Source organism: Brassica rapa, chromosome A01, assembly GCF_000309985.2.
Source record: "Brassica rapa cultivar Chiifu-401-42 chromosome A01, CAAS_Brap_v3.01, whole genome shotgun sequence".
NCBI lineage: Eukaryota > Viridiplantae > Streptophyta > Magnoliopsida > Brassicales > Brassicaceae > Brassica > Brassica rapa.
In genome coordinates, this window is record NC_024795.2 from 2,488,443 (window position 1) to 2,506,293 (window position 17,851).

Genomic DNA, 17,851 nt, shown 5'->3' on the forward strand with positions numbered 1-17,851 from the left:
TTTTTTTTTCATTCTAGAGTTAGACCTTTTCAATTTTTCACTATAAAATCTAATTTGAAATAAAAATGCTTTAGTGGTACTATTTTCACTCTATAATAAAAAATATGTTTATTCCATATATAGAATAATTCATTTATTCTTTTTGTTCATCATTTTATTTTTCACTCTAAAATAAAGTATCATTAGAATAAAATATAATTTTGTTATCGAATTATTTTATTTTGAAGAAAAATAAAATAAATAATTGGAAATGGTCTTAAAAACTTTCTCATGAGGAATAAGGATATTAGGAATCATGCTTAGCATTATTTCGAGATGATTATGCTCGGTTTGGAGTTAAATACATGTTGGAGTAATGCTAAGGAATAAATAGAATGAATTCATTTCATTTTTGATAAGGAATAAATAGAATGAATTTATTCCATTTTTACAACATTCCATTCATCTTATTTCATTCCTCTCTATTCCATGTATTTCTTTTTTGATTTACCAGTTACAACTAATATTCTCTCACGCAAGCTACCTCAGTTTCTCTTTATAAATCACTGATGATAGTAAGAGCAAAGAACTTACGGATTACTTGATTTAAACAGAACTTGATTCATTGAAAGTTTTAACTGAAAAAACTAGAAAATACAAGATATGTTGGAAAGGAAAAGTCAAATATGTACATGATGATTTTGAATGTATTGTAAAAATTTCAAGATATTGTAGAAAATTATAAAAATTGGAACGTGAAAATGATTAAACTAACATTCTCACATGCTTCCATCACCAAAGATTTGTTATTCCAAACAGAGACCTTGGGCGTCAAAGAGTTGCAGAGTTATGTAAGAGGTTAATGCGTATTTTCAACCGCTCAGATCTGTTCAGGAAACAACAAACATCTTTAGCACAACAAAGACTGGCTCGACAATCCTTCACGAGACCCCAAAAGATGAAATGGACAGTATCAGCCTTGAGATTTGAAAACCTTGAACCATTGAACGGGAGGAGGAGCAAGAGAGGAAGCAGAATCAGATGCAACGGAAGAAAACACTTTCATCATAACCCAGCATATAACCTAAACTTTGAAATCATGTGTTTAAATTTATAGTGTCGCAATTGTTTGAAATTCTTACATTTTTAAATTAATTATTATTTTTAAATTATTTTTTATGTTAATTTTCAAAAAATATTGTATACATTATGTTTGCTTATATATATTTATATTAATTTTGTTAATATTGAAATTTTTAGAATTGGCAAATTAAAAATGATTTGCCACATTATGATTGATAGTTTTAAATTTTATGTGGAAACTTTCAATTGCTTATAGTTTTAACTTAGTTAAATTCTTGACGTATGAGTTTATATTTTCATATGCCCTTTGAGATAATGGTTCTTATAACTATTAATTTCGATAATATCCGGTTTAGTAATTTTCTTAATTTTATTGGATGTTTTAAAGAAAAAATAAAACAAAAGAATAATAAAATACTTTACAAACATGTATCCAATATTTCCCAAAAAAAATATTTCATTTATTTCTTTATTTTAGAGTTTTTTTGTCATCTTATTTTAGAGTTTTTATACTAGGATTTATATTTTCGAAAAGTTATTTTCATTCAGTGATTTTTCTTAATTTTGATGAAAATTTATAGAATTTTTTTTCCAAACCCCCACAAAAAGAATAATAAGATGAGACATTACAAAATTTTAACCATTATTTTTTCCCAATTGATATTTGTAAAATTTTATACACACGGAGTATCTTGAAAACCGGAAAGTGACAAGAGAGAAAACCAGCCGCCGTTTCCGCTGGTATTTAGGTGATGTCTCTACATATATATAAAAAAACGCTTCTTTCTGTCTCTTTCTTTACTTCAAAAACACTCTGAATAAACAGAATCTACAAAAACACGCTTCAAACTCACGTTGTAGAGAGAAACAAAGTCTCGAGCAAGAGAAAGAAGAGATGGATTCGAATGGCGTCGATGAGCAGGAGATGAAGTTGGTGCAAGGAGCTGCTGGCTACGTTCTCGAAGATGTTCCTCACTTGACCGATTACATTCTCGATCTCCCCGTATTGCTTTCCTCCTCTCTTTACGCTTTATTCCTTCGAAATCTAAGTTTTTTCTAGATCGGCGGTGCTTTTTTACACCGCCTGACACGTGTGCGAATCTGATGCTTCCTTAAAGTTCAGTACTTTGGATTCGTAGATGAGATCATACATTCTTATAGTGATATAAGATTGGTGCGCGTGTGTGTGCATACTCGTGTTGTAATGTTTGGTCAGATCTATCTGATACAGTTCCCTAGATTTATTATGTTAAATGAAATATCTCTCTCTCAGGCCAACGATACAATGTAGAAGACTAATGTAAGGATTGGATTATAATGTTTTTGTGTGTTCAATTTATATTAAAAAAAATGAGATTTTTGGAATATATGTGAATGTTTTATAGCTGCCTTGTAAGTTTCAGTTATATTGGTGATATTCACTTTTTTGCTGATTTCTTTGGTTTTTTTTTTCTTCTCAGACTTATCCAAACCCGTTGCAGTCGAATCCTGCTTACTCAGTAGTGAGGTAAGTTGACAGATCTTCATTGGTTTGACAGATGATGTGTCAGTTGATTGAATCCATGTTCTGTTGTGATTTTCCAGGCAGTATTTTGTTGATGAGGACGATACAGTCCCACAAAAGGTGAATCTCTTGGCCGTGTTTTTGCATCTTTGTTCTCTGTGTTATGTTAGGACATTGCTAATTTTTATATGCCTTATCAGATTGTTGTTCACAAGGATTCTCCTAGAGGGACACATTTTAGACGAGCTGGACCACGACAAAAGGTATTTCTTTCGTCTCTTCCATGAGTTTTTTTTCACTATAATCTCTGCAGCTTCCCTATCTAAATGGTGTTAAATGTGCTGATGTTTAGGTGTATTTCAAGCCAGCTGATGTACGGGCATGTATTGTCACATGTGGTGGTCTTTGCCCTGGTCTTAATACAGTAATCAGGGAAATTGTCTGTGGTCTTCACTACATGTATGGTGTCACAGAAGTACTTGGTGTCAATGTGAGTTGACTTCAATATCGGTACCAACAGTTGATGTTCTTTTATGCTGCAGTGTGAATATGAGTTGACTTCAGATGTTTTTTATGCTGCAGTGTGGGTTCAGTGGATTCTATTCCAAAAACACCGTCACTCTGACACCGAAGGATGTTAGTGACATCCACAAGCGCGGGGGAACCATGTTAGGAACATCTCGAGGGGGCCATGATACATCAAAGATCGTTGACAACATACAGGATCGTGAAATAAATCAGGTTTTTTCTAAGAACTTATATATTTGTTTCTGTTGAGTGGAGTATAGTTCTGGTAATAAGAGTCATTTGTATTGTCTGTATCTTGGAATAGGTTTACATCATTGGAGGTGATGGAACCCAAAAGGGAGCATCTGCAATATACAAGGTTAGTGAGTGAACATCGAACTCAAAAGTCAGAATTGGATGCTTCTTTTGAGTTGAATTGTTGTGTATTATTGTCGGATGGTACCTACCTAAATTATTTTATGTAGAGAACGGTCTAATTAAAATCCATGGTCTATGAGAAAAATGAACGTGTATTTGCTGGTGTATATATAGTGGACGATGTAGCTTCCTTTTAATATTGGTGTTCTTTTGAACAATCGTTTAAGTGGGTGAAACAAATGTTTTTTGACTGATGTTGCAGGAGATTAGACGTCGTGGACTTAAAGTTGCTGTCGCAGGAATCCCAAAAACCATCGACAATGACATCCCAGTAAGTCCCTGATCTAGTAGTTGATCTCTCGATCTGGTTAGTTTGCACGTAACTCTCTCTGACCGTATCTCTAATTCAGGTTATTGACAAGTCGTTTGGATTTGATACTGCGGTTGAGGAGGCTCAACGTGCTATTAACGCAGCGCATGTTGAAGCGACAAGTGTGGAAAACGGCATTGGACTTGTCAAGCTAATGGGTCGCTACAGTGGTAAGTTCATCGAAGGATACAAATTATGCATACAAAAAAATAGTTACAAGAGTATCTAATTTATTGTTTCCACACTGCAGGGTTCATTGCAATGTACGCGACTCTGGCCAGCCGGGACGTTGACTGCTGTCTGATTCCAGAGTCGCCTTTTTACCTTGAAGGCAAAGGAGGGCTTTACGAGTTCATTGCAAAACGGCTGAGAGAAAATGGCCACATGGTTATAGTGGTTGCTGAAGGTGCAGGACAAGATCTCGTCGCCGAGAGCATTGAACAGCAAGATGCTTCGGGGAACAAGCTCCTTAAAGATGTTGGACTATGGATGAGTCTTAAAATCAAGGTAACTTCTAGCAAATAAGATCTATATCAAACCTTCAGTTCCATATTTCTTAATCTTTCTTCACTTCTGGCTTTTGTAACAGGAACACTTTGCGAAGCAGAGAAAAATGGACATTACTCTGAAATACATTGGTATGTTTTGTCCTCTCCCAAACTTCAACACAAGCTACTTAGATTCTTGTAATATGAATTTGATTGATTCCATGTTTCAGATCCGACATACATGATCAGAGCTATCCCAGCCAATGCATCTGACAACGTTTACTCTACTCTCCTCGCCCAAAGCGCAGTCCATGGGGCAATGGCGGGCTATACCGGCTTCATCTCTGGCCTTGTTAATGGAAGGCACACCTACATTCCCTTCAACGTAAGTTTCTTTTCGCCTACATATCTGTATGCCATTGGTTCATCAGCTCTGAAAGTGTCAATCCTTTTGTCTTGCAGCGAATAACGGAAAAACAGAACAAAGTTGTGATTACAGACAGAATGTGGGCTCGGATGCTGTCATCCACGAACCAGCCAAGCTTCATGAACCCTCCTAATGGAGCCACAGAGGGGGCAAACTGAAGCCAAAAAACTGTTGGCAGAGTTTTATATCTTCATTTGTAGTTTTGACTGCATCGAGATTGAATCATTTAGGTGAGAGACAGTATCATTGTTCTCGTGTTTTCTTTTGCTGAAGATAAACAATTCTTGTGAAGTCATGTTTGGTCTCTTATTGATTGGAAAGAGAAGCCTAGAGTTTATGCTCGCCTTTTCATGAAACTAGACCAACCATGTGCTTTGTTTTTCTTCTTTGTTATATAGAAACACATATATAAGATTGATGAATATTGATATTAACGTCTTCAAAGGTTTGTCATTTTCTGGACTTCTCCATGATCTTGGGCGTAATCGTTATAAAATGCTGTGGTCGGAAACACTAATTTCAAAACAAATGTTGGACAAATGGTTTATTAATATCGTGTATGAGATAGCGTTATGTAGATTTTTTTTGTTCTACTTGTCTTACTTTTACAATGATCAGAATTAAAAAAAATGGATAACAATTTGGCTCGAGACTGCCAAGAACGAAAGCGTTTGAACAGGAGAATCCATAAAGCTGTTTAGTTTTCAAGCTCTGTAGATTCCAGAAGGATCAGCATTCTGCACAATCCATGGATGCTCGAGAAGTTTGTGCAGTGGCAGACGTTGTGCAGACTCCTTGACAAGCATCTATATGATATAAAGTTGAAAATTATGTAAGATATCAGAATCTATAGTACTTCAATCAAAACAGAAGGTATATATATATATACAAACCTGGCTAATAAGATCCTTTGCAGATGGAGACACAATTGGTTGAGGAGGGAACTTGAGGTCCACTTGCACAATCCTGTTATAGATCATTTGTGTTAACAAAGTCAGCAAGAACAATAAACAAACCAACAAGAAGACACAGACAGTAACTGTAGATTAGAAATGCAGATTCTGTATTTTTTACCTTCTGTATGTGTCTGAATGCTCCACGGCTTCAAAAGGAGGAACGCCATAAAGAAACTCGTAACAGAGAATCCCTAGGCTCCAGATATCTACACTTGCATCATGCTCTACGCTTTCAACTGTAAGAAAAAAAAAGTTCCAAAGGTCATGTTAACGAATGAATACATTATCTTTAGTAGAATTTAACTTTCAAGCGAAATCTTCAAAAGTTTTACCCATCTCAGGAGGAAGGTAATCAAGCGTGCCACACATGGTCCTTCTCCGGTTAAACGTGTGTACTGACCAACCAAAGTCTGCAATCTTGAGCTCACCCTGATATTCACAGCCCATGAATATTACTATTAGCTGGTTCAGATCAAATTGATACATGACAATGCAAAGTTGGTAAGAAAATGATCTAACCTGAGCACCGATTAAGAGATTCTCTGGTTTGATATCTCTGTGTATCACGTGCTTGCCATGGCAATAGATGAGAGCCCTCGCCAAAGATGCAACATACTATCAAAGTAAACATATCTCAGTAACTAACAAAAGAATTTGTATAAGCATATAACAGCGGAAGGAAGGAAGTAAAGGAACTAACAGTTGCAGCTCGTCTCTCGCTGAAGTACTTGCATTTCTGAAGCTCCTTGTAAAGCTCGCCTCTAGCAGCATACTCAAGTATCAAATATACTCTTTTCTGCAGCCAGACGAAGAAGAAGACAATAAGTGAAGTTATGCTCAAAAGGGGGAAGAAAAATGAGGAAGCGTTCAACCTTACCTGATCATAGAAATAACCATAAAGCCGGAGGATATTGGGGTGCCGAAGATGAGACTGAATCTCTACTTCTCGTCTGAGCTGGTGTTCAACTTGAGATTCTTGAAGCTGGGACTTGAAAAGAACCTTTAGAGCCACAATGTGATTGCTCTGTTTCACATATGTGTGAGATGTAAGGATCTAAAAGAGTGTTGATTGTTCTACAGCAAATGATCTAAAAAGGCATATACTGACCCGCTTTTCTCGAGCGAGATAAACGTGACCAAACTTGCCTCTACCAAGAGCCTTCCCAATGTCAAAATCACTCAGATTCCATCTCTTTTGTGAAGCATCTGAAGAAGCCTCCTGATGATAAAATAAACAGAATGAGATGTCTCCCTTTATGATACGACACTGAAAACATGAATCTACCTTTTCAAATTCACAAAAATGTTCAAACCCCTAATCTTTGGGCATCTCGCTCAATTCAAATCTAATCCAATCAAGGAAAAGGGTTTTCTTTTCACCCAAAAAGAGAATCAAGCAACGCAAGAATTATCCCAGATCTCATCCTAAACATAGATAAACTCAAGCACCAAGGATCGAGAAGGATAAAGCTCAAAACTTTGTCAATTACACAAATGAATCAAATAGCCGAAAAAGTTACCTTCTCCTCCTGGTGTTGTGTCTCCGTAGCGATCGCCATGGAAGAGAGAGAGAGAGAGAGGACAAGATTTGAGGGCGGAGAGGACGACAAGATTTGAGAAGAAGATAGGAGCGGGGCTCGAAGCTTTTTAAATAAAAATACAAACTGAGACCGTTTTCAAATATAATAAAGGCAAATAATATTATTTTCGCTATAACGGTCGAACTTGCCACTTGCCAGGGTGTCTGGACCCGATTTCCATTTTTTTTAAAAGACAGTTTCCGGTTTTATCGGTTTCATTTACTAACCGAATTCACCTAAACCGATAATGACCTAATTCAAATTAGTGTATAAAGATTTACATAACTAAGGTTTTGTGGTCATCAAATTTTTTGTCATATAGTATAGTATCATGCAATAAAATATGTGTTTGTAAAATAATATATATTTTTTGCTAAAATTTTCAATAATTAAAAATATTACACTTTTGATTGGTTTTTTGAACCGATAATCAAATGATAATTTTAATAAAACAATATCAGATTAAGTTTTAATTTTTGAAACTGTACCTAGACTACATTTATATAGTAACTTAACAAAATTTTAGTTCAAAATCATATGAGCAAACTTAACTATAGAGTTAGTTGAATAACCCAACTTTAGTTCATACAACTTAGATACATAAATATATATCATTCCTTAGTTTGGTAATTTTGAGACAGATGTGAAAGTAAAGGGCTTAAATCGTAATTGTAAAAGTTAGAAGCACTTTATAGTAAAATCGTAAAGTACAAGACCTCTTTCCGCAAATTTTACATTCGACACATTACCGGAATAATTCACAGTGGAAGAACAGACTTAACGAAGAAACAAAACCATCATCATCATATCACATGAAATTAAAAACCCTAATGGTCATTAATCTCCGAAGAAGATAGAAGAGAACTCTGCTGAAACACGGAGTAACTGTCAAAACCCAAACCAGTGATTATCAAGATGGTAATGATTATTTCCGCCAAATTCTCAATTCGTGAATCCTTTAATTGATTAGGGTTTTCGAAATTTGATTCCTTTTCTTCAGTTTTCGATTGCAGCGATCAATGATACGGAGTCCAAGGAGAAGTGGGAGCCTTTAGCTCCTAGCAAAGAAGCTCAGGTTTTTGTTTTGATTTGATTGGTTCCTCTCGCAACTTCAATTTCTGGGTTCATTAAATAAAGTTGGAACCCTTTTTTTTTTTTAATTGTTTGTGTTATGAGTCCTGATCACATTCAAGATTAGCTCAAGTTTTTTAGTTGGTAATAGAGAAGAGAGTGATGCATAATGTTGAACTCTTTTGTTTGTTTGTTTATTGCCATTGTCAGGAGTTTCATCTGTCACAAAGATATCACGAGGGTCTTCTAAAGCTGCAAGCTAAAGACTACGAAAAGGCTCGGGAGCTGCTAGAGTCTATCCTTAAGGATCCTATTATAGCTAACTCCAAAGTAAAATAACGTGTTTGATTACTCTCTTTGAATAGTTGGAACTTTTTGTTATAACCGAGCAAGTCATTTGTTTGCAGGTGGAGACTATCACAAACGATAATCATCTCCATCATCTCAGGTCAAGCTCCATTTCTTTTTAAATCATCTAGTTACGTTTGGGTATGTTTTGTTTATTAGTATTCTTGTCTATTTTGCAGATTTTTGGCTCTGAAGAATCTTGCCACTGTGTTTCTTGAGCTGGGTTCAAGTCATTACGAGGATGCTCTAAACTGTTATCTTCAAGCTATAGACATTGATGCAAAAGATTCTGTGCTGTGGAACCATCTTGGCACTCTATCTTGCTCTATGGGATTGCTGAGTATTTCACGATGGGCATTTGAACAAGGACTTCTCTGCAGCCCAAATAATTGTACGCAATGTTCCTTCCTCTCTCAAACATATACAGATATTGGTCTTTATTGAATTCTAGTTGGTCTTATACCTTTTGCAATAGATGTTGAATCTATGACTGCTCTCAGTTCCTGGATTTGCGGACTGTTGCATGTATACTTCAATCACCCTCCCCTGAAAACTGAATGTGCTAATGTGCAGGGAACTGTATGGAGAAGCTTCTAGAAGTTCTCATTGCCATACGTGATGAAGTTTCCTGTCTTTCAGTTGCAAATCTGATTTTGAGGCATTGGCCATCACATGCTCGTGCTCTGCATGTTAAACATTCTATTGAAGAAACAGATTCAGCACCTTTTGCGCCCAAGGGTATAGATAAGCTTGAACCTCGGCATGTTCGGCTCAAGTTTCTTGGTAAAAGAAAGGTGTCTGACAAGAATCAGGACAAGAATGCTGCTTCCAAGAAGTTGAAGAAAAGAGTGCAAGTTAAACTTCCTGAAGCGTCATGGGTGGCACTATTAGATACTCTGCTTGGGATAGTGCATCCTCCGTGTGATACTGCGGGCATATCAGCTGACATACCAATCACCATTGAATTAGATCTTAGTACAGAAGCTGTAATGCAGGGTCCGGAAAAGAATAATCATTGTGTGGAACCAGATTCAAGTAATGTGTCTGTTAAGGATTGCAACATCGAAAGAGAAAGTGGTGGTCAGGTTAAAGAAAAAGAGCCTGCGTTTTCTGAAGAACACCCTCAAGAGAGGCGGAGTACTCGGCTTGAACGTCTTCGGAACCAGAAACCCGAGAAGGCAGAGCTAGAGTGTGATAATAGCAAGGATCCTAGTAGTGACATCCTTCGGTATCTTGAGACTTTTGTCCTTGAAAGTGGATTCAGCAGAGCGTCTGTCGGTTCTCACTGCCTTAACAAACCTGATCCGGTTTCTGAACACGCTGTCGTTTCTAATTTTGTGAAGGAAACTTCAGAAAATTATGGTGCTTATCATATGGGTCACTTGCTTCTAGAGTATATTGCAAGTAAATGTGAACATCTGTTGAGTCGTGATGCAGCCTTAAAAGTTTTGGAGTTAGAAAAGCTCACTAGACACTGGGGCCTAGATCGGAAACCTGAATGCAGTCTTTTTCTTGCCGAGCTGTACTATGACCTCGAATCTAAAGGATTAGATATTCCTGAATCCCCATCATGCATGGCAGAAGTGACATACCATCTCTCTAAGATAATTGAATCTGTTTCCCTTGATCATGCCATCGAATCGACTCCTAATCCCTGGGAGAAAAATTTTCCTGACTCGTCATCTAAGAGTTGTGAAGGTGATCAGACTGCTAAGGAGGTGTTAGATTATAATAAAAGATCCTTCTGGGCTCGATATTTCTGGCTGAGTGCACGGTTGTCGATATTGGAGGGTAAAAAATCTAAAGCTCTTGAAGAACTTTTCAGGTGTTTGGCATTGTTGGACAAAGAAGGTATTGGAGAATCTCCTGTCTTAATTCAGCTGCCCCATTGCAGAAGAATTCGAGAGCTGAACATCGATAGAGTCATGCATGAAATAAATCTGCTTAAGATTGATGTCTTGCTGGAAAAGACCGTGCCTGAGATGATGGAGAAAGAATTATATCCGGAGTGTGTAAATTTACTTGCGTCACTTTTATTTCCAGATAAAGACATCTGGACTGCATCCTCTTTGAAAATGGAAGAAGGGATCTCCTCTACTGAGCTGTCAGCACTGGAAGTTTTAATAAAAGCATGCCAGGAGAGTAAGGCTATAGATGTGGAGGTTTATATGAACTGTCATAGAAGAAAGTTGCAAGTACTCTTGGAGTCAACTGGTACGGGGGAACCTTTTTTGACCTCAAATACAAATTTGAGTGAGAATTGGAATCACTTGGTGGCAGAGGAAATCAAGGCAATTCTTGTTTGTATCGCTCAAGTGAAGAACTTTCTTGACCAGTTAGATAACTCTGTAAGTATGAAATTTGTTTTGGCATAAATGTTTGAAAAGATAATTGTCTTGTTTGCTTTGGTGTTTGGATATATGAGACTGATCATGCTAGCACAAGGGTATGCGAGAAATTATACACATGGTCACTAACTTTGTTTGAATAAGGATTTGCATGTGTAATTATTAGGCACTAAAATGTACAAGAGATTAATATCTGTAGAGCTTTGTGGTTATCCTAATATAATAACTTTGTCACCGTTATTGATGCGTCTGTCTGATGTGCAGAATGCCGTGGTTGCCCCAAGAGATTGTATAGCCGGTATACAATCTTTGCTTTTGACAGTCATGTCAAATATCGTGAGGCATTTACTTTCTAAGAGAGATTCAGATTCTCAAATTGCTGACGAGATTGAGGAAGAGCAGAAATCTTGCTTTGTCGATGCAGCTATTGGATTTTGTAAACTTCAACACCTTGATTCTACCATATCTACTAAATGCCAAGTAAGTCATGGCTTTTTTGGAGAGTCCTTACTATCAGTCATTACACTAAAAGCTATTTTGGTCTGCTTCTTTGTGATATTGGACTTTCTAAAATTTGTTTCTTTCAGGTTGAGTTGATCATATGTCTCCATGATTTGCTAGCTGAATATGGGCTCTGCTGCGCTGGTAAAAATTGTGCGGGGGAGGAAGGATCTTTTCTCAGATTTGCAATTAAGCATTTATTGGCTGTGGACATGAAAGTCAAATCCAGTATCAACTCCCCGGATGGCCTTGGACATGATATGGGGAAACTATGCAGAAATGAAATACAATCATTTGTCGCAGATTTGCATGTTGAGAGAAACGAAAACACAAAAACCGATTCTAAGAAGGATGATTCTGAAGGAAAGGTTATTGATAAGGAGAAAGAAGAGTTAGAACAAGAAAACAAAAAGATTCCTGAAGACACAGAAGAAGTTGCTGAAGAAGAAAAAGATGAACTTGAGTTGCTAATCAATAACGCTTTAGATCAGTGCTTTTTCTGTCTGTATGGTCTAAATCTTAGAGTCGATGGTTCATACCAAGATGAGCTTGCTGCGCACGAAAACACTAGCCGGGGAGATTATCAGACCAAGGAACAGTGTGTTGATGTTTTCCAGTACATACTACCGTATGCCAAGGCTTCTTCTGTGAGTAAAATTTCTTCAACTTGGTAGACCCATTTGCATGTGTGTCATAAGTGCGTGCCAAACTATTTATTTTCCTTATACTTGGTGAATAGATATTCAGCGTTAAATCTTTAGTGGGGGCACTGGAAGCTACCCAGTGTCGGCAGAAGTTCGTGGCTTTCAAGTTTTTTTTTCTGTATGAGTAAAATATTTCGTTGCAGTCTACTAAAATAGCTGTTCACTAGTATAACTAGGCTCACATGTCAACTGGTGTTTACCAAATAATGCATATAGATTTAAGCATGCATGAGCAACCGACATGACACACAGAAACTGGAATGTGTTGCAAGTTGTGTTCCGTAGATAAGTCATACGTGTTCTTGATTTGTTCTCTGGTAGACTTATAGCATATGCTTCATTGATCTTCCTAAACACCTATTGTAACTCATGTAGCTAAAATCGCTTAATATCTGGTGTTTAACAAATAAGTTATAAGTATGCACTCTTCAACCGTATGACAGTATGTGATGCTAGCAGTTCTCCATACATAGTCTCTGGTAATCTTATACCTATTTTTCTTGTCTCAGAGAACTGGACTAGTTAAACTCCGCAGAGTCTTGAGAGCAATTAAAAAGCATTTTTCACAACCACCAGATGATCTCCTAGTTGGCAATGTGATAGATACATTCTTAGATGACCCTGATTTATGTGAAGACAAACTCTCATACGAGGCTGGTTCTGAAGGTTTCCTTGAAACCATAACTAAATGTGTAATTCACAGCAAAACTCTCAGCGAGTACAAGGTGTCACTGCTCCACAGGTATAAACCAATCATTTTTTTTTTATGAATTCCTCTTGCCAAAGATAACGTCCATAGTCTGATATCGTTTCAGCTGTCTCTTGAATTATAATATATTGCTGAGCAGAGATGACCATATAAGATGATCCGACTGTTATATGTATTCTCTATATCTTATTGTGTCTAGAAAGCTTCACATTTTTATTTTAGTGACAAGCAGAAGCATAATGAATAACTTTCCTAGAATCTTTTTTCTAGTTCCGTTAAAAATGGTGACCCTCGTAAGAGAAATTTTGGTCACTGCCAAAGAAGAAATATTGAATCATTGATGCTTATAATGTTGGAATACATAAGGATGTTGTTTTAACTTGCTTGCAGTTCCGACCCCTATTTGGATGTCTACCGCAATTTATATTATTTCTTGGCTCAGTCTGAGGAAGTTAGTGCTAGTGATAAATGGCCCGGCTTTGTTCTCACGAAGGAAGGAGAAGAGTTTGTACAGCAGAATGCAAATCTGTTCAAATATGATCTGCTCTATAATCCTCTGCGCTTTGAGAGTTGGGAAAAGCTTGGCAATATTTACGATGAGGCAAGTTCTTTCATTCGCTGTTGGTACTGTAATTCTTGTTTCAACTTGTAGAATGGTATGAGTGGTTCCTTATCGTTAGGTAGCTTTTAGGGATGAGTTATAACCCTAGGATAAGAGAGGGTGGCTATGTGTCTTTCATTGAAGGGTGCTTTACTCATGTATTGATAAATGCTTACATTTACCATTTGTTTTTTCACCTCTATTAGGAAGTAGATTTGTTGCTAAATGATGGGAGTAAGCACATAAATGTCGTAGGATGGAGGAAGAATGCTGCTCTTTCGCAAAGGGTTGAAACAAGCAGAAGAAGAAGCAGACGTTGCCTGCTAATGAGTTTGGCGTTGGCGAATTCACCAGAACAACAGGTTTCATTTGCCACCTTCATAATGCTTAATTACTTACTGGATAACATATAATTAGATGTTGCTGTTACTTTTTGTTCTCCTATCTGCCCTTTTCCTGAAACCTTTTACTCATATTTCTGATGTTAGTATGTTTACCTTGAATTCACTACCTATCATATTTCTGGGTGTAGCTTTAGTAGCCTTTACTAATATGTGAACATGCATTAAACCTGAAAATACTTTGATATGTAGAGAGTACAAGTTAAAAGTTTGATTATACACCTCTTTGTGATACAAAAATGAGGATAAGTTGCAGGAAGTACTTGTACAGCTTTGATTTTGATGGAGGAATGGATTTTGATGGAGGAATGGCTTTTGAAGAGTTGTCAGTTTTGTTTTTTGCAGTATGTTATAATATCCTCTTGCTGTTATTGATATGTTTAAGTGTTGATCCTCTATTGTAGTCTGAGATACATGAGCTGTTGGCGCTGGTATACTATGACAGCCTTCAGAGTGTTGTGCCGTCTTATGATCAGCGGTCTGTGCTACCCTCAAAGGATGCAACGTGGAGAAGATTTTGTGAGAACTCAATGAAGCATTTCAAGAAAGCCTTTGCACATAGGTATAGTTTAGTGTACTGTGTAATGTGTATTCATAGTTTGTTTATTTTGGTATGTTACTTAAGAGGCTGTTTATTTTTATTTTTTTTAACCTATCCTGCACAGACAAGATTGGTCACATGCATTCTACATGGGAAAACTCAGTGAGAAGCTTGGGCACCCGTATGAGATTTCGTTATCCTATTATGAGCAAGCCATGACATTGAATCCGTCTGCAGTAGATCCTGTGTATAGAATGCATGCTTCTCGTTTGAAGCTTCTAAATGCTTGTGGGAAACAGAACTTAGAGGCCTTAAAGGTTTGTTGTTGACAACGCTATACTGTTTTTCTCTCTTTTTGATTTGCAGCATTACAATCGTCGTTTGTTTGTAACAACAGCATCATGGTTTTAGAAGAAAAATCATGCTTAAATCTAATCTCAGCTTAATCAGTCCACTATTGATTTACTTATCTGCTTTTGAGGTCCTGATGGACTGTTTAATTTCCCTATTGACCTTTCAGGTCCTCGTCTCATATTGCTTTGATGAATCTATAAAGGATACTGCTATGACAATCATTGGTACAACGACTTTTGGATCCTCTCGTCAACTTGAAGAAGGTCAAGATGGCAATTTGGAAGCAAGTTATGCTAAAACTGGAGAGGGATCAATTCAGATGGAAGGGGTATGGCATATGCTCTATAACGACAGCCTTTCTGCACTGGGAACCTGTGTAGAAGGAGATCTGAAACATTTTCATAAGGCGAGATACATGCTTGCCCAAGGGCTGTATAGAAGGGGTGGGAGCAGTGATCTGCAAAGAGCAAAAGAAGAACTTTCCTTTTGTTTCAAATCATCGCGGTCAAGTTTTACAATCAATATGTGGGAGATTGATGGCATGGTTAAAAAGGGAAGGTACAGACACATTCTTACTTGCCCTGAAATTTTTGTATTAAGGGGCTTTAACACTGGTGACATCATTCCTGATGATTAGAATAACCTTCTAAGAAACAACATGATAAAAAATCATGTAAGTTTAGCTTCGCAGATATGATTATGGGATTGTTTCATAAATATGTTTATTCTTTTTCTATTTAGGCGGAAAACTCCAGGATTGGCTGGGAACAAGAAGGCTCTTGAAGTAAACCTGCCAGAAAGTTCTCGGAAATTCATTACTTGCATCCGCAAATACTTACTGTTCTATTTGAGACTATTGGAGGAAACTGGAGACGTCAACACACTAGAACGAGCCTTTAATTCTCTTCGATCAGATAAGAGGGTAAGGAATCGATAGATTTTAGTTATTTTAGCAATAGGATGATAAGCTGAACATAGGATAAATGCTAATGTCGTAATCAACAAATTTTTGAACTCAGTTTGCTCTATGCGTTGAAGACCTTGTGCCAGTTGCAATAGGGAGATACATAAATGCATTGGTTGCCTCGATGAGTCAGGTTGAGTCTGGAGGAGCGAAAATCAATCCTGATAGTCAGCTAGAGAAAATATTTTCCCTTTTTATAGAACAAGGAAGCATATGGCCAGACATACGCAATTTCCCTGAAACAAAAGATCCAGAAACCTCAGAGAGGATCTTATACAGGTAAACCAATTTTGCATTAGAAATGAATATATGTCATCCTTTGCTGTTAACGTTGATTTTTCCTTTTGCAGATTTCTACACCAATACATTGTATCTCTTGAACTAGACAACAAGGTTGAGACCCTGGAAACCATAAATGAAAAGATTAGAAAGCGTTTCAAGAATCCAAAGTTGTCTAATAGCTTTTCAGCTAAAGTTGGTAGACATGCTTCTCTTGCTTGGTGTCGAGCTCTGATAACAAGCTTGGCATCAATAACCCCCTTGGTATCCTCAGCGGAAAGTCAAGCAATAAATCCATCATTTGATTTTCTGGAAAACAGACGGGTGCTCTGTGTTGATCTCAAGTCAGGATTCTGGAATTCTTCGTTTGAGAATCCCTCAGAATCTCAAATGCTGGAGGCAAAATGGGGACCTGTTCTGTCGAAGATCAAGAACGTACTCATTGCCAATAAAGTCTCGGAGGAGAATCTGGAGATGGCTAATTCTTTGCTTAAAGGTTGTTACAGTTACTTCCGAGAAACTGCGTCAGTGACACTTCCTTCTGAAATAAACCTCTATTTCGCACTGCCTCGGTTAGCAACAGCGGGGAAACTTCTTCCAGGCACAGAAGGAGTCGAAGTCATTGATTTAAGCATCCCAAGGAAGCTTCTTTTGTGGGCTTACACGCTGTTTCATGGACATTGTGGAAGCATCTCTCAGGTCGTGAAATATATGGAAGAAAACACCAAGGTACTGAAAACCAGTCTGCTCATTATTTTAGTCTTAGTCCTTTACCTGCAAAGAATCGTTTATACCTATTTGTGAAGCCTACTCACCTAGGCTACAACAGTCCTATTGACTTTACAAACTTGTTTTTTATAGAGTTGTTGCTAGATATTGAAGTTTTCTAAAAGTCAAATTCATTTACAAACTGTTTATATTTGCAGCCAAAAATGAAGAGAGGAGCGGCAACTTCATCAGTGGCTACTTCGGTTCAATCAGGTTAGTTACGCTAGTTTACTCCTTGCATGTGCTTGTGGTTATTCTGCAAAGCTTTGTTATAGGTCTGTTAAGATATTAGTTCCGGGAAAATCATATGAAAAGGTTCCGAATTTCATATGTTCTTGTGTGTTTCACTGCCTGTTTCGAAATGTACTTCTAATTTGAATCATGAAAACCTTGTGACACTTGTGGAATAATCCATTGGCCAGCATACTGAACCAATTTCCTTAGAATCACCTTAGGCATGAAGTTGTAGAATGTAGAATCACCTTCGTTGAGTTATAGCTAAAGTTGATTTATTTTTGACGTGTGTATCCTCTGCTTCCTTCTCGTTGATTGTCAAAGAGAGAGTCCTTTCGTTTTTATTTCTTACTCTTCAAAACCAATTTCCATGAAAATGAAGATCATGTTATTTGCTAATTAATGGATAGGTGGAAACAATGAACCGGAAGCAGCTCCTAGACATGTGACGGTGATGGTATCCGATTCACTGGGTGGGGATAGTTGTGGCTCCACATCTGCACCAGTGTAACAATGTTTTATCTGCATAGAAGAGAAGTGGCTGTCATCATTGTGTTGTAACATGTTGTGACTTGTGAGCAAGGGAAATTGAAAACTGAGCAAATTGTCATATAGTGTGTCAACCCATTGGATATACTAATTTATAGTTGAATGATGTAAATAATAATTGAATTGCAGTTTAAATTACTTTGTCCACCCCAACGGTTACTTTTATTTGATTTCGTATATTACATATATCAGATGAAAAAAATGATA

At 37.1% G+C, this 17,851-nt stretch overlaps 3 protein-coding genes across 3 annotated transcripts; 2 read left to right on the forward strand and 1 right to left on the reverse strand.

Moving 5' to 3' along the window:
* The first annotated feature begins 1,761 nt into the window (after positions 1 to 1,761).
* Positions 1,762 to 5,189, forward strand: LOC103850396 (ATP-dependent 6-phosphofructokinase 6). The gene is made up of 13 exons (XM_009127141.3): positions 1,762 to 2,065; positions 2,523 to 2,569; positions 2,647 to 2,686; positions 2,767 to 2,829; positions 2,919 to 3,056; positions 3,149 to 3,307; positions 3,399 to 3,452; positions 3,714 to 3,782; positions 3,862 to 3,991; positions 4,072 to 4,328; positions 4,411 to 4,459; positions 4,540 to 4,694; positions 4,772 to 5,189. Exons 1-13 carry the CDS (start codon positions 1,958 to 1,960, stop codon positions 4,892 to 4,894), a joined length of 1,392 nt encoding a protein of 463 aa, XP_009125389.1. The 5' UTR covers positions 1,762 to 1,957; the 3' UTR covers positions 4,895 to 5,189.
* A 61-nt stretch (positions 5,190 to 5,250) lies between these two features.
* Positions 5,251 to 7,443, reverse strand: LOC103850407 (serine/threonine-protein kinase Aurora-1). Its single transcript, XM_009127153.3, has 9 exons — positions 7,213 to 7,443; positions 6,801 to 6,911; positions 6,570 to 6,716; positions 6,393 to 6,488; positions 6,212 to 6,307; positions 6,025 to 6,121; positions 5,811 to 5,928; positions 5,630 to 5,702; positions 5,251 to 5,542 (listed from the first exon to the last, which is right to left on the reverse strand). The coding sequence occupies exons 1-9, from the start codon at positions 7,249 to 7,251 to the stop codon at positions 5,441 to 5,443; spliced, it is 879 nt and encodes a 292-aa protein (XP_009125401.1). The 5' UTR covers positions 7,252 to 7,443; the 3' UTR covers positions 5,251 to 5,440.
* A 518-nt stretch (positions 7,444 to 7,961) lies between these two features.
* LOC103850416 (calcineurin-binding protein 1) lies at positions 7,962 to 17,821 on the forward strand. Its single transcript, XM_009127166.3, has 19 exons — positions 7,962 to 8,190; positions 8,273 to 8,347; positions 8,554 to 8,673; positions 8,751 to 8,791; positions 8,871 to 9,082; positions 9,265 to 11,039; positions 11,304 to 11,519; positions 11,627 to 12,187; positions 12,754 to 12,986; positions 13,344 to 13,554; positions 13,761 to 13,916; positions 14,360 to 14,517; positions 14,621 to 14,813; positions 15,017 to 15,408; positions 15,592 to 15,772; positions 15,870 to 16,093; positions 16,165 to 16,822; positions 17,020 to 17,074; positions 17,506 to 17,821. Exons 1-19 carry the CDS (start codon positions 8,188 to 8,190, stop codon positions 17,604 to 17,606), a joined length of 5,565 nt encoding a protein of 1,854 aa, XP_009125414.2. The 5' UTR covers positions 7,962 to 8,187; the 3' UTR covers positions 17,607 to 17,821.
* The last annotated feature ends 30 nt before the right edge of the window (positions 17,822 to 17,851 follow it).

Excerpts from the sequence above, each read along its gene's own strand:
- LOC103850407 (XM_009127153.3), bottom strand. The coding sequence starts at position 7,251 with ATGGCGATCGCTACGGAGACACAACACCAGGAGGAGAAG. Across the intron at positions 6,122-6,211 it reads ATCTCTTAATCGGTGCTCAG|GGTGAGCTCAAGATTGCAGA; the intron begins GTTAGATCATTT and ends TGTGAATATCAG. Across the intron at positions 5,543-5,629 it reads CAAAGGATCTTATTAGCCAG|ATGCTTGTCAAGGAGTCTGC; the intron begins GTTTGTATATAT and ends TATATCATATAG.
- LOC103850396 (XM_009127141.3), top strand. The coding sequence starts at position 1,958 with ATGGATTCGAATGGCGTCGATGAGCAGGAGATGAAGTTGGTGCAAGGA. Across the intron at positions 2,687-2,766 it reads ACGATACAGTCCCACAAAAG|ATTGTTGTTCACAAGGATTC; the intron begins GTGAATCTCTTG and ends ATGCCTTATCAG. Across the intron at positions 2,830-2,918 it reads GAGCTGGACCACGACAAAAG|GTGTATTTCAAGCCAGCTGA; the intron begins GTATTTCTTTCG and ends GCTGATGTTTAG.
- LOC103850416 (XM_009127166.3), top strand. Across the intron at positions 9,083-9,264 it reads TCTCTGCAGCCCAAATAATT|GGAACTGTATGGAGAAGCTT; the intron begins GTACGCAATGTT and ends GCTAATGTGCAG. Across the intron at positions 12,188-12,753 it reads CGTATGCCAAGGCTTCTTCT|AGAACTGGACTAGTTAAACT; the intron begins GTGAGTAAAATT and ends TTCTTGTCTCAG.